Raw genomic sequence first — 14,134 nt, forward strand, 5'->3', positions numbered from 1 at the left:
TCATTTACTCATCCTCTTGTCATTTCAAACCTGTATGACTTTCTTTCTTCTGTAGAACACAAGAAGATCTTTTGAAGAATGTTGGTAACCGGCACCCATTCACTTGCATTGGTTTAGTGTCCATACAATAGAAGTGATACCGACTTTATTCAAAATATCTCCTTTTGTGACCTGCTGAAGAAAAAGTCATACAGGTTTGAAATGACATGAGGGTGAGTAAATGTCAGAATTTTCGTGTTTTGGTGTCACTTTAAGAAAGTTCACTGGAAAATTATAAAATTCTCATACTTGACTGAACGTCATGGCATCTCAGATCTATATGACTTTCTTTTTTGCTTTACCTGAACACAACCAAAGATTTTTTTATGAAATTATCTGTCACTTTAAGTCCAATTGTAGGTCCCAAATTGAAACAAAAGTATTCCAAATGACTTAATGAATGACTTCAGAAGCTAAACAACAGATGTGTGTGAATATTGTGTGAGTATTATTTTAAACTGTTTTATGTAACTATTTTCTTAGCAGACATAAATGACTGGAGATCTATTGGTTTTGTGTACAGATAGTACATTTGTTCTGGCACCTTTTTATGTCATTTAAACCTTATAGGCACAAGCTGGACCAGACATTTTGTCAAAGACTCGTTCAACTGTACTTAGAATACTTTCTCCTGCTTTGAATCGATTTCTGTATGTTCGGGAGAGTGTTAACCAGTGTTGCTTGTAACTAGTTACTAAGTAATTAGTTACTGTAAATTAATTACTTTTCCCTTGAAAAAGTAAAGTAAGGGATTACTCTAATTTTTCTGTAATTTAATTACAGTTACTTCTGATGTAATTAAACTAAATACTGTGTGTAATATATGTGTGTGCAATAGTGGAATTGACATCAAAATTCAGTCTAAATTTAAAATCTGTGCTTTAATGTATAATTCTCACATTTGTAATACTTTGGTCATTTAATAATACTACTTAATGAAGTTTTATATTATTTATTTGAATGAATTAAGAGTCGTTTCATGTCTATCCTTCAATCACTTAACTAATAAAGGTTGATATAGGATATAGAAAGTAATTAGTAATAAGTAATTAAATACTTTTTGGAGAGAGTAATTTGTACTGTAATCTAATTACACTATTGAAAATGTAATTAGTAACTAGTAATTAATTACTTTTTCAGAGTAACTTACCCAACACTGGTGTTAACAGGCCTACATTTTGATACCCTGATGCAAGAGTTCTGCTCTTCTGAATATCGCAGAATAAGACGTGATACAGATAGCCAGTGAATGGAAGAGCATTTACAGTCTGATGCAAAGACTTCTGTGAAAGTAGATTGCAGGAAAAAAGTGATGCAACGTCCTGGCAGAGAGAGCTGTGTTATACTGTAATCTGGGACGGAAGAATATAAGAGAAATATCTGAAAGGGCATCTGAGTTTAAGCGTGAAGTTTAATGTCTTTCTGGCAGCCACCCAACAGGATGAAGATATTGTTCAGTAAATGTGTCACGAGATGGCGATCCTCAATTATCTCGACAGTTTCAATGAGGTCTTGAGGAGATTTTTTCAGACGAGAGAATTCGGGCTGACGGCACCAATATCTGTATGTGCCCATCCATGAAGACAGACCAGGATTTCTGACAGGAGCACAGCACTGTAAAAAATCCCGTCTTAAAAAACAGAAATTTTCTGGAGCTGGGGCACCAGAAATATTCCATAAAATAATAGTTTTTCCTGTAAAAATACATATTTTCCCTGTTTGTCTTGTAAATTTTTCTGTAATTTGACGGTTTTTGACTGTATTTCAAAAATAGACTGTAAAAAAATGACATTTCTGGTAGCTGGGGTGCCAGAAATATACTGTATTTTAAAAATACGTCAAAAATCTGTAAAAAAAATACAGTAATTTTTTTAAAATTAAAAAAAAAATTTAGTGCACTTTTAAAAATGTATTGGGAAGTTCATAGCACTTTTAAGAATATATCCATTTTATTTCCTTATAAATTAATAAATATTACAAACAAAATGCATCTTCTTTACAAAAATCCCATTGCACTGATGACAGCAATACATTTGGCACATGTTTACCATGTCGGCTTGCGAATCTGCAGAGATATTTGGCATACGATCTCGGCATCAGAATTGTCCATCTGGCACAGAGGCGGCTGGCTAGTCTCTCTGCAACCTTACCACTGGCTTATTGATTCTCACATATGTTTCAGAGCACAGGAGGACAATAAAATGGGGACATGGCTGGAAATGTATGGCGGCCTGATAACCCCAGAACACCACGGTTAAAACATTTTTACAAGCCGCCACCCTCTGAGCCGAATTGTGTGCGGTACACAAAAGCTACACAAAGCGCACCTGGATGTGCTATAGGGGAGGGGTGTTCTGCTAAACTGTGTTTTGTTTATTTTTAAACCACGAGAGTGTGGTTAAATTGTCTGGAGAAATAAAGAGTAGGTGGAAGTGTTAGTTTGTGTGCCAGATAACAGAAGCTGATATGTGTATTTCCTGCCTAAAGTACGAGCTTTGGCTTGATGGCGGTAATCTACATTCTTGGAAAATGAGTCAAATGTGTGAAAATGACAAGATGTTTAACACTATTACGTAATTTTAACAATATCTCAGCTAGAAATAACTTTTTTATAAATAGTTAGAGACCACGGTCAGCAAGCGATGTGAAAAGTAGGGGTGTCACATTTTAAACCTTATCAGCCTGGCTCATGAATAATAAATACATTATGTAATGTTTGCCATTAACTACTTGCTGAAAGCTTGCAGGAAACTAGTGTGTCTGCCTGGTATAAAGGCTTAAAAGTATTGTTTCTACAGAAAACTCAAATGTGACCCTGCCTCAGGCTATAGTCTCATAATCAAAATAGTGATTAAGAGATCAAACTAGTCAAAAGAGGTGTAAAGGTCCACCGTAGTGCTTCGAAAGGGAGGGGTGGAGTGAGCCGTTGGTTGCAATTTACAACCTCGCCACTAGATGCCGCTAAAATGCACACATGGAACCTTTAATAGCATCAAATTATTCATAGCCATAAAAATGACAAAAATAGATCATATGTGTTTATTGCTGTAAATGATAGATTATATTATAGATCTGAGTCAAGATACACTCCTCAAATATGAATTTATATGATGTGAAATTAATGTTTTTGTTGACACTAATTCTATTATTCTACACACAAAAATCCTGAAAGTTGGCCACCTAAACATCGATGTCAATCTTTGACATGCCCTAGGTTATATTTTTACAGAACGTCCTTTACATTGTGTATAGTGATTTCATGTAGCAAACAGTAAATCACAAAAAAAATACTTAAGTTGGATTTTCACATACAGGGTCGCAAACCTGATTTAGTAAAATTATACTGTACATTCCTAAAAATAGATTGATATGTTATTCCATCTTTCCTTCATCCCTTGAGGTGGGCAACATTTGTTTGCATTTGTCTCGAAAAGAGACGTTCTAACTAAGACATTGTAATCATTTTACATTATTTTAAGTTTCATTTTACATGTCACGATCTCTATTTAGTCCCTTTTGTCCTTCTCTCTTGTGTCAGTCCGTTGCGTTTACGCCTGCATTGACCAGGTCCCTGTTTGGGATTGCTAGCCTAGTTCTAGCCTTAGTCTGTGTCCTAGCCTTGCCTAGCTTCCAGTCAGTTATACTTCAGTATTTGATTTAACCCCTTGTTTACCACCCAGTTCTATAGTTCCTGTTGCCTCCTCACCTCTCTGGCCCGCTTGTCCCCGCTGGTGTCCCGGATCCTGGAATAGACACTCGGCAGCCCTCCCGGGAAGCATCAGTCGCTATTGATGGATTTTAATTGAAAGGACTGAATTTTCCTCAATACAGTAGTCAAACAAGAGAGCTTTGTAAAATAAAATATTCCATGTCTCTTTTTTCTCCTTTTGGTTCAAACCTTTGGTTGAATTACTGAAATGATTCTGGGGTGAACATAATTCAGACTCATTGAATATTTAGTGACTACATTGGCCCGAGAGAGAGAGAGAAGACTTCAGAAAAGGTTAACACCAGGCCTCATGTTCATGAAGGCTATGATAGAGCATCTATTATGGATCTGGTTTGGCTTTAAATGGGAGAAACCTGTCAGAACTTTCAGCTGTTAACTCACTGTTCAGTAACCCAGCGTGCAATGCCATTTTCACTCTACTAACAACCAATCTAAAAAAATGTATCTCTTGTTCCCCGTAACCTAAAACGCTCGATTATTGAGAGTGAATCACAGCTTTTGAAAATATCAATAAACCTCACGCAGGTCAAAACCGAGGAGAGGATTATTCAACAAGCACCTAATTAGCTCTGTCTCTCGATGTTGCATGTACATTTGATTGAGGCATAATCGTTATGGCATTTATCCTCTTCAGAACACACGAGTGTATCTGAAACATAAAAATGTTTTCCACCTGCCTCTGTGTGCAGAGTGTGCAGAGATCCATTCAAGCTAAAAATGATAACAACAGTATAAAGATAATAACATGGTCTTTTTGGTGTGTTTAAATGTTCTGCGTTATTTTTTGAACCATCAATGTGACCACGGTGAATGCTAGAGGCAGCTGCTAATACTGATAAACTACTGTAGATCCTCAAATAACTTAAGCCAACTTTACTTTTCTGTTCATATTTTGGCTTTTTGATTTTACTATACAAGCAAACAGAGCGTTCCATGCTTTTTCGGATAAATGTGTGCATCATGCGCGTACATAAAATGCACTTTTTGAATTTTTATTAATGAAACACTACTCACACTATTAATACAAAATGGAGAAAAATTGTGTGCAAGTATGCAATTTGGGAAGCACCTTAAAGGAACAGTTCACCCAAAAAGGAAAATTCTGTCTTCATTTACTCACCCTCAAGTTGTTCCAAATCTGTATAAATGTCTTTGTTCTGATGAACAGCGAGAAAGATATTTGGAAGAATGTCAGTAACCAAACAGTTCTTGGCCACCATTGACTACCATAGTAGGAATATTTTCTTTGTAAATGTCTTTGTTTTGTTGAACACAAAAGACGATATTTTGAAGAATGTAGGAAAGCAAACAGTCCTGAAGCACTTTTGACTACCATTGTAATTTTTCCTACTATGGTAGTCAATGGTGGCCAAGAACTGTTTGGTTATAAGCATTCTTCCAAATACCTTTCTCTGTGTTCATCGGAAAAAAGAAATTTAAACATATTTGTAACAATTCGAGGGTGAGTATACGATGACAGAATTTTTATTTTTGGGTGAACTATCCATTTTAGTCTAAATATTCTACCGCAACAGAAATCCTTCCATATGCGGACAAATGCATAACAAAGAAGTAATCCAGCAACTCCACCCAAAACCTTTCTCCTGTGTGTTACCTGAGATCTTCAACTTTAGAGACGGTCCTGGTGAGGATGTTTTCTTCGCGCTTTTGCCTCTTGACCTCCAGCTTCAAGAGTCTGATGTCCTCTAGTCTGTCACTGTACTGCATTTCACCCTTGCTCATGATCGACTCCTGGATTTTGATCTTTTCATACAGCAGTGCCAGCGCTTCGTTCCTCCTCACCAGCTGCGTCCCCAGGAGGTCCCGCTCGCTTATCACCTTGACAACAAAAACATGCGCAAATATTAAACACATGTAGATGGCATACTGGTTTCTGTGAGAAAAACAACAAACAACCGTGGAAAGCGATTTCACCTCTAGACGAGATTAGATGATCTATTATAGAAATAAGCTGGCGGGTGTTTGTTCTGTTCGGGGTTCTGCTGACTCAGCACCACCGTGCCAGTCTGTTCATAATAAGTGCTGAAACACCTCATCTTACAAAACGAATACAATACGATGACTTGTTCAGACGTTAGAAGGCCTTTACAGTGTTGTATTACTTATAGTACTTACACCATTCTGCAAGATGTAAACAACACTGGTGCATAAGTTCTTCCTGTTTCAGTTTTTTAGCACTACACGAATGTTAGAACCAAACACTACCAAGAGAACACTTAGAACTTAATTAAAATGTTAAGCAAACATCTTTAAAGTCCCCCTGTGGTGAAAATTACGTTTTTAATGTTGTTTATGTGGTATTGCTAGTCTTATTTTACCATGTATTATATTTCCTAAGTATCTCTTAAATGGATATACTTTCGAAAAGCCAAGTATTTTCTTATTTATTCCAGCCTGATGGCTTGCCCCATAGACTTCCATTGTAAGTAAAAAAATGTAAAAAAAATTAAATATGATTTCTGTTGATATAACAAACCCAATGTTTACTTTTCTATCTTGACACGTACAAACCCAACTGAACTTTCATAGATAGACACACGATGACAAAGTGCCCATTGTGTCTTTATGGTCAACCTTATATAGGTTTAGTCTAGAAATGCATTTCCACAAAAGCTAATACACAAGACCTTCGTAAAATGTTGGTGATGTCAAGATCCAAATCTTATTTGGACGCGTTTAATTTTAGGCTTTAATTTCATATTGGGGTGAATGGCAAATTGGATATCCAAGAAAAAATTGAGCGCAATTAAAAATTGATTATTTTATCCAATAATTATGTGAGCTGTCTATTTGCGTGCTTATTAGAGCATAACAGCGTTAGCTCAGTGATCTATTAAAGTCAAATAATGGAGTTAAGTTTCCTACGTGCTTCATCGCAACTGTACGCCAAACGGAGATGCTCCCTATATGAAGACCTTTCCAAAATCATTTGCTTATGAATTGCACGAACAATGTCTATCATGTATTTTTAAGCCATTCTCACTGTGTACTGTTTGCATTATTGGTCAGCTGGTTGACCTTCTCCCGACACGCTGAGATGAGAAGCTCTAATTACTGCCACGACCGATTTTGGCCTCCCTATTGGTTCCTCTCTCCGCCTTTAAAAAGAGCTTGACCCCCCCGGACCTCTCAGAAGTGAGACTTCAGGTCTAATGACTTTTGAGTGAACCTAAATTACACTCTTTCATCCCTAGAGTCAAACGCATGGCGGTTGAAAAGGAGGTACCATAATGCGAAGACGGTAGATACCATTTGATACCTGATCGAGTTCTTTCTTCTGTCGGAGTCTCTCAGTATCAGCATCCGCTACGATCCTCAGCAGCTTGCGTTCCTCTGCCTCCTGTTTGTCAATGAACTGCTTGGTCTCTTGAGCCTGTTGCCTCATCTTCTGCAGCTCAGCCTGGTGAAACAGAGAGGTTGATCTGGTTAAAAAAGAGAGGAAATAAGTTATACTGATGTCTCTGTTAAAGGAATAGTTTTCCCTGAAATGAAAATTCTGCCACTATTTACAAACCCCTATCATTCAAGTAAACAAACGCTGTTTAAAATTCTGGATGTGTGCATGGTCTATGTGCAAACATCAGCAAAGGGGAATATTGTGAGTGAAAAATGACTTAAATGTTCCTCCGTCCCGACAGAAATCTATCATATGTCTGCAGAAGACCAGACGATTCTTCAAAAAGCAAAATACAGGATCTGAAGGCATGAGGGTGAGTAAATAATGATGGGATGCTGTATGCTAAATATTTTCTCTCTCTCCTTCTCTCTTAATACTCAAGATTTAAAAGTGTTTTACCGGCTTGATAAACAGTTTACGTTGACAACGCATTAGTAAACATTACACACACGCAGAATAGATGTGTGCACTAGGAATGGGAGGTTCAGAAGTGCAGTTGTGTTATCATCTCATTTTGTGTGCAAGAGCACAGCATGTCCTCTTTCCAGAGCGAGACCTGTTTGTGTCTGACTTTCTTTACGTCTCGACTGTGCATATTCAGAGAGTTTGAGCTAGAGGTCGGTCGCTGCTGTCGGGTTTGGTTACGTTGTGTTCTTTGTGAAGACAGACAGCATTACAACCCTGCTTTCCAAACATGTCCTGCGTGTTATTGTGTGTATGTGTAATTTATCAATGCATGTTCTTCCCTGTTTTGACAGTTTTACATCAAAACAAATAGCTTGCCTTTTCGTTTTTACTTAAGTAACCTCTTCAAGGCCTGGAAATAATCTTAGCTCACCTAAAAAAACAATCGTAATATAAATAAAATCGGGAGTCACTATTTTATTGATTATAATTTATTGAATATTCACCCTCACATTCACTCTTTCTAAAATGAGTAAAAGGAAAATTTGAAGAGTCTTCACGCAGCTCATTTGCATAAAATTCATGATATTCGCAGTGACCATGTCTGTGACATTTCATAAAGGAAATCAAAAAACCATTACATTAATATAGTCAATATGACTATATTATATGCGCAATTTTCTAAGTCTTCTAATGCCATACGGTGACTTTTGTGTGATGAACAGACTGAAATTAATGTCATTATTCACGCAATATCTGATTCACATTTACATTTAACGCATTTTGCAAACACTTTAATTCAATGTGACATGCATACTGTTTAAGACCCGTTCACACCAAGGACAATAACCATAAAGTTCTCAATTTAAGAGAATAGAGGCATGCACACCATATATAAAAGTGGAATGCTATGGTTGGGATCAATTTTTTGTTACAAATAATGAACAATAAAACATGGACAGCCAATCAAAATCCATTCGGATTTTAAGGAGCTATCTCATTTAATATATATAATAAATAAACATAACATTGTAATCTGTGTGGAAGATAAAATAAGCTATAAAGTTATCTTTATAGTTATCGTTCTTGGTGTGAACAGGCATTTACAATATTTTGGGGTAAACTCTTCCTTTAAAAGAAAAATCTTAGGTTAAGAAAACGTAAAACTTTCTAGCTTCAGGTGCATTTTAAAGTTGGCTCAAACATTGACTTCTAATTTAGTGAGTAATGTACCATGTCTTTCAACTTTACTAACAAATAAATGGATAAATAATAATAATTTTACAGAATATTCCTGTAATTTTTATAGGTTTTCCGCATAAAATAAAAAAACGGAACTTTACTGTTTTTTTTCAGATTTTTATGTATTTTTGAAATACGGCCAAAAAAATAACAGAAAAAGGCTGCTAATTTACAAGAAAAACTAGAAAAAATCATGTAATTTTACAGGAAAACTGTTCTTTTACAGTTTATTTCTGTCACCCCAAAATTTCAGCTTTTTTAACAAGATTTTATTTTTTTGTTTATTTTTGACATACGGTCAAAAACTGTAAAATTACAGTAAAAGACAGCAAATTTACAAGAAAAACGTGGAAAACAATTTATTATATATCCTTATCCTGTAATTTTATAGGAAAAACTATTATACAGTATATTTCTGTCACTCTAGCTGACAGAAAATTTCTTTTTTTTATGGATTTTTTTACATATAAATATAAAAAACTTATTAAGAAATCACAAAAATATCACCAGTGTTTTTATAATTAAAAACTCAAGATGTTACAATATTTTATACACTCAATCTCACTATCTAAGAGGAACCAAAATATTGGTCAAGAAACTGTTCAAACAGTTTGTGTTGAATGCACTTATAGTAGCAGTACTGCATCATGCATTTGACCTCAGCAATGAACACACAAACCTCAAATTATTGCTGTGACAATCAGCAAACATCAATCGTTAAATTATATTATGAAAATGTAACATGATATATTGCATAACTTGCTTCATTTTTTACAATTCAATGAAATCCTGACAGCTAAAATTCATTTAAAATGTCATCCAAAGTTAAATGCATTACAAACACTGTTTGATGTTGTTTCAAGTGATTTTGTGTTTGTATGTTAATTCCTAGTTACTTCTGATTGAGTTTTTGTCCTAAGGTCTTGCTGAACATGATTGGCAGCACCTCTATGATGTCATCTTGATAAGTCTTTGCTTTGTGGCGGAGAATTTCTGTGTCGCTGGCAAAGACGGGTATGAAATTTAATGTCCATTTGATAGGTCATAGCCTCAATTTTACAGTCTTTCAGATTTTGTTCCTGCAGTCTCTAATGGGTGTTTTTCCCATATAACAAACTCTGTTCCATACGTGGACCCCAGACCACATTTTGATATAGTGCCAATAGCTATATAACAGTTTAAATTCATTTTGATAGAATCCGGATGTTGATTTTGTCTCTTACTTTATTCACATTAACAGAAATGTCCACCAAAATCTACCAACAATGTTGCTGATGGATAATGCACACATTCTGTATTTTAATGATTTTACTGTAATTTAATTTTTAGAATTTCTTACGCAATAAAAGTGTTTGAATAACAAAAATATTTTAAAAATACAATTATTCAATTCAGCATATATTTGTGTGACATTGCCCATTGAAACGCCTATATCAAGCGGCCACAATTAAACCAAGTTCAGTGTACATCTGAGTACGGCATGTTGAGCTAAAATGGCCTTGATAACAAAGCCTTTTGAAACATTATTATTCACATCTTTTGTTAACGTTAGGACTTCGAAGTTCAAAAAGTGCAGGAGGTAAAGATGTTGCAGGACGTTTACCTTGGTGAGAGTCCCTGAGAGGATCCTACATCTTACTTCAAAATCCATCTCTCTCCGTCTCTCACCCCTTGACACTTATTTGATTGCCTTTGGCAAATGCGGTGAGGTAAACATGTCTGCCAAGAAAAGAGAAAACGGACAGAAGCGGTTGGGCCAGATAAAAAGAGGCAGAGGCAGCTGAGGTGTGAGTGCTTTACACCTGATTTGATACCCGTCTTAACCTTTGTCCCCCATGGGAGAGAGAGCAACAGTCGGGAGTGTCTTAAGACCAAAGACCCTGATCAGTATCCAGCTGAGGTGCACGTGTGGCCATCGCCCCACCTCGCCCGTCTGACATTTAGGGCTCGGATTGAACCAGAATTCGATTCCATCTCTCGCCCTCACCTGCTACATTTATTTAAAAAAACGCTTTTGCACCGACCAACCCAACTAAAATCTGGTGAAGACTAAAATAAGATTTCTCCGAGATCGATGTGCCTCTCAGCATGCATAACAACCAGCCGGACGGGGCGGGTGCTGAGAGCAGCCTCTCCCCTCATTACCCCCCGCCGTAGCCTCTTGTGATGAGAAAGCCTAGCCGTTCATTAGCATGCTAATCAATTCTTATGAAGTGGACTAATTGTTTTTTCATGGGGTTGAAAGTTAGCTGGTAGAGAAGCTTCGGGCGACGTCCCTGAGCTGGGCTGCGTAAATATCACAGGAGCTTTGGGCTGCTCGCTTTGTCAGGGCGTGAGGTAACAAACAACAACAGGAGGAGCTTAAAGGTCAGTGTCCTGGCACAATAAACTCAGCGTGTGGACACGGAGAAACCGGCAGGATATAATGGCTTTGCTTCTTATGACACCGTCGGACTTGTTGATAGACTTTACATCACCTTATAAATCTTTTAGGGGTGTTAAATGTTAAACGGATGCACCCAAAAATGAAAATTCTGTCATCATTTACTCCCTTTAACATTTACTGCATTTTACAAGTTGTTACAAATCTGTATAAATGTATTTGTTCTGCTGAACACAACAAAAAGATATTTGGAAAAATGTCAGCAACTGACATTTATGGGGCATCAAAATGAAAATAGTCAACAAAGGTGCCCCAGAGCTGTTTGCTTTCCTACATTATTAAAAAGATCTCATTTTGTGTTCAACAGAACAAAACAAATGAACACAAAAGAAGATATTTCGAGAAGATTCAGTGGTTTTGTGTCCATACAATGGAAGTCAATGGGGGACAATCTTGTTGGGACTCCAACTTTCTTTAGAATATCTTCTTTTGTGTTCTGCAGGAGAAAGGATGTCATACAGGTTTGGAGATACAGATGTTTAGGCAAATGGTCATTAACAAACAATGCTGTCCAGGGAATGCGAAAAAAGCATGTTTAGAAATTCAAGTGGCAGCATGTGGCACTTCACAAAGGCAAAATGGAACACAAGGGTCTTTAAAATGAGTCTGATTATCTTGCATTATGCACAGGTGCGGTAACTATGGTTACGCGAGACAGAATGCCGGTAAGGATGCCCCCTGCTGACAAACCGTAGGGTCAACTAAGTTCCCAGAGTTGAAGATGTCTTCGACGCTCATTGGGGTCATTACTCTTCCTACTCAACCATCAATTTTATTTGACCTTCACAATGTTATAAGTATTACTTTTTTCCATTTCCCATCTAATTTTAGCATGACAGGTCCATGAAAATCCTCAGCTGTGTAAAGTCTCCGTCTCTGACTTTCCAAGACCCTGTGTGAGTTACATAGACATTTTCCCAGACCTGTTGTTGTGTAATTGCAGATAAAGCGGTGACTCGCCCACCCACGCCGCTGTAAAGATTAAGCCGTGACATTGATGCGTTCTGACAGCGCAGGAAGTACAACGTCAAACTGGAAACTAACGTTTTGACAGCTCCGGCATGGTAATGTAACAAACTCAAGTTTGTCACCATTTACCAAAGAGTAATATTGGCTTTCTGTCACAGGTGTAATATTGCTGACAATTGTTAGACACGTGGGATGGCTGACGGAGCCTATCTGACAAATAAATAACACGAGTGACAGTGACGAAGGTGCGAATCGCCTTTTTTACCAGTCAGCCTGAAAAAATGAATGAATTGTGACCTTTTGAGTGTCGCGTGTGAAGCAGAACTAAATGAGATGTCTTCACTTGAAGCTTTTTCATATCATGATCTCCCTGCATGTCATTTAGTGTGTGAAGTGTGAAGCCGCAGTGAAAATGTTTCTATTTAGCATTTTTTTTCCAAATTAATATATTTTTTATTACGAAATACACTACCGTTTAAAAGTTTGGGGTCAGTTGATCACATAAAGGTTTTGATATGAAGGTGTCAAGACAAAAATATAACTGTACAAACATAGGTACAAAGGAGATGGTTGATAAAATGTTGGGAGAACATTTTAGTAAATTCTATAAGCTAAAGTATAACGATATGATTTTCAAATCACATTTCCATTTTACTATTGCACAGTTTTACTTTTATTCTAAAATGTAAACCTTTTAATAATTGAGTAAGTGACCCTTTACTTTTTAACGGCAGTGTACATTATCAACATTACAATAGGAGTACAAAATAAACATGAATTTCAGAATGTCTCTCTTATGCTGACAGCGTGCACTCGAGCTGGACTGACCCACATGTTTGTGCAAACCTGCTGATCCATGTTATCCCAACATGTTTTGAGAACGTTCCAAAGAGCATCCTGTGTGCTTCAATGGAGACATGTAAATCTGACCTTTCTTACAATACAGCTAACATGATCCATGCCACAAATTTGTTTACATTGTGACCCAATGGTATTTATTTCTTTTTTATTTGCATTAAAATGGTTTCCAAAATTTCCAAGTTTAAATGAAATGTAAATCCCGGATTTTTTATGTGCATTTAATTATAATATAATGATATATTTTTCAACCTGTCATCTCCAAACCCCAAAATGAAAACCAAAGTCCAGTCATCCAACAAAAGGTGAGAAGTTCACCCAGTCATCCAAACAATCTGCCCGAAGCTTGTCGAACTGAACATCGTCTTGCTTCTCACATATCCAAGACTAACCGAGAGACATCCCATAATAATAATAAATTAGACTCATCAAGATTTTATGAGAAAATGGGCAAATGGCATGTGCTTCCTCCTCTTTCCATCTACACATGGAACTTTATTGAATAATGAATCTCTCACATTCCGTGGTATTCTATCTAAAGCAAGAGGCAAATTACATTTCTTGAAGAGAAAAAAGCATTCTGAACTAAAGACACAATGACTGTTGACAACACGCTAAAAGGCTTACGACCACTTAAAGCTTAATTACGAATTCCTTAAAGAACGAAGGGTGACTGAGACTGGTGACATGAAACATATGACTTTATTAACCCACTCAGGGAAGCTTTTTTGATGTAAGATCAAAGTTAAATTAGTTATTTATAGCTAAACTTCAGAGAAAATAGCTAAACTACATGCTAAAAAGTAAATGACAACATTGAAGCTATACGGGGTCAAAATTTATACATACAAAATAAAGTTTAAAAGTTCAAAGGTTTAAGGTCATTTACTCACTTATTCATATTTTTCACATATCGAATAATTGTAGAATCATCAAAACTATGCAATAATACAAATGTGGAAATTACATTGTGATCAAAACAAATCAAATCAAAACAAATTATAATTCATAATAATTATAATACATTATT

The 14,134-nt window shown here is 36.4% G+C and overlaps 1 protein-coding gene across 2 annotated transcripts in view; it reads right to left on the reverse strand.

Annotated features, from left to right (window-relative positions):
• cfap58 (cilia and flagella associated protein 58) overlaps positions 1 to 14,134 on the reverse strand; it is a 75,861-nt gene that overhangs the window by 37,413 nt on the left and 24,314 nt on the right. For both annotated transcript variants that reach the window (XM_057332668.1, XM_057332669.1), the window contains exons 12-13: positions 7,050 to 7,190; positions 5,385 to 5,608 (exon numbers count right to left, since the gene is read on the reverse strand). In XM_057332668.1, the coding sequence (XP_057188651.1) occupies positions 5,385 to 5,608; positions 7,050 to 7,190 (365 nt within the window). The remainder of the gene's footprint in view (positions 1 to 5,384; positions 5,609 to 7,049; positions 7,191 to 14,134) is intronic.

Source organism: Triplophysa rosa, linkage group LG4, assembly GCF_024868665.1.
Source record: "Triplophysa rosa linkage group LG4, Trosa_1v2, whole genome shotgun sequence".
NCBI classification, from domain to species: domain Eukaryota; kingdom Metazoa; phylum Chordata; class Actinopteri; order Cypriniformes; family Nemacheilidae; genus Triplophysa; species Triplophysa rosa.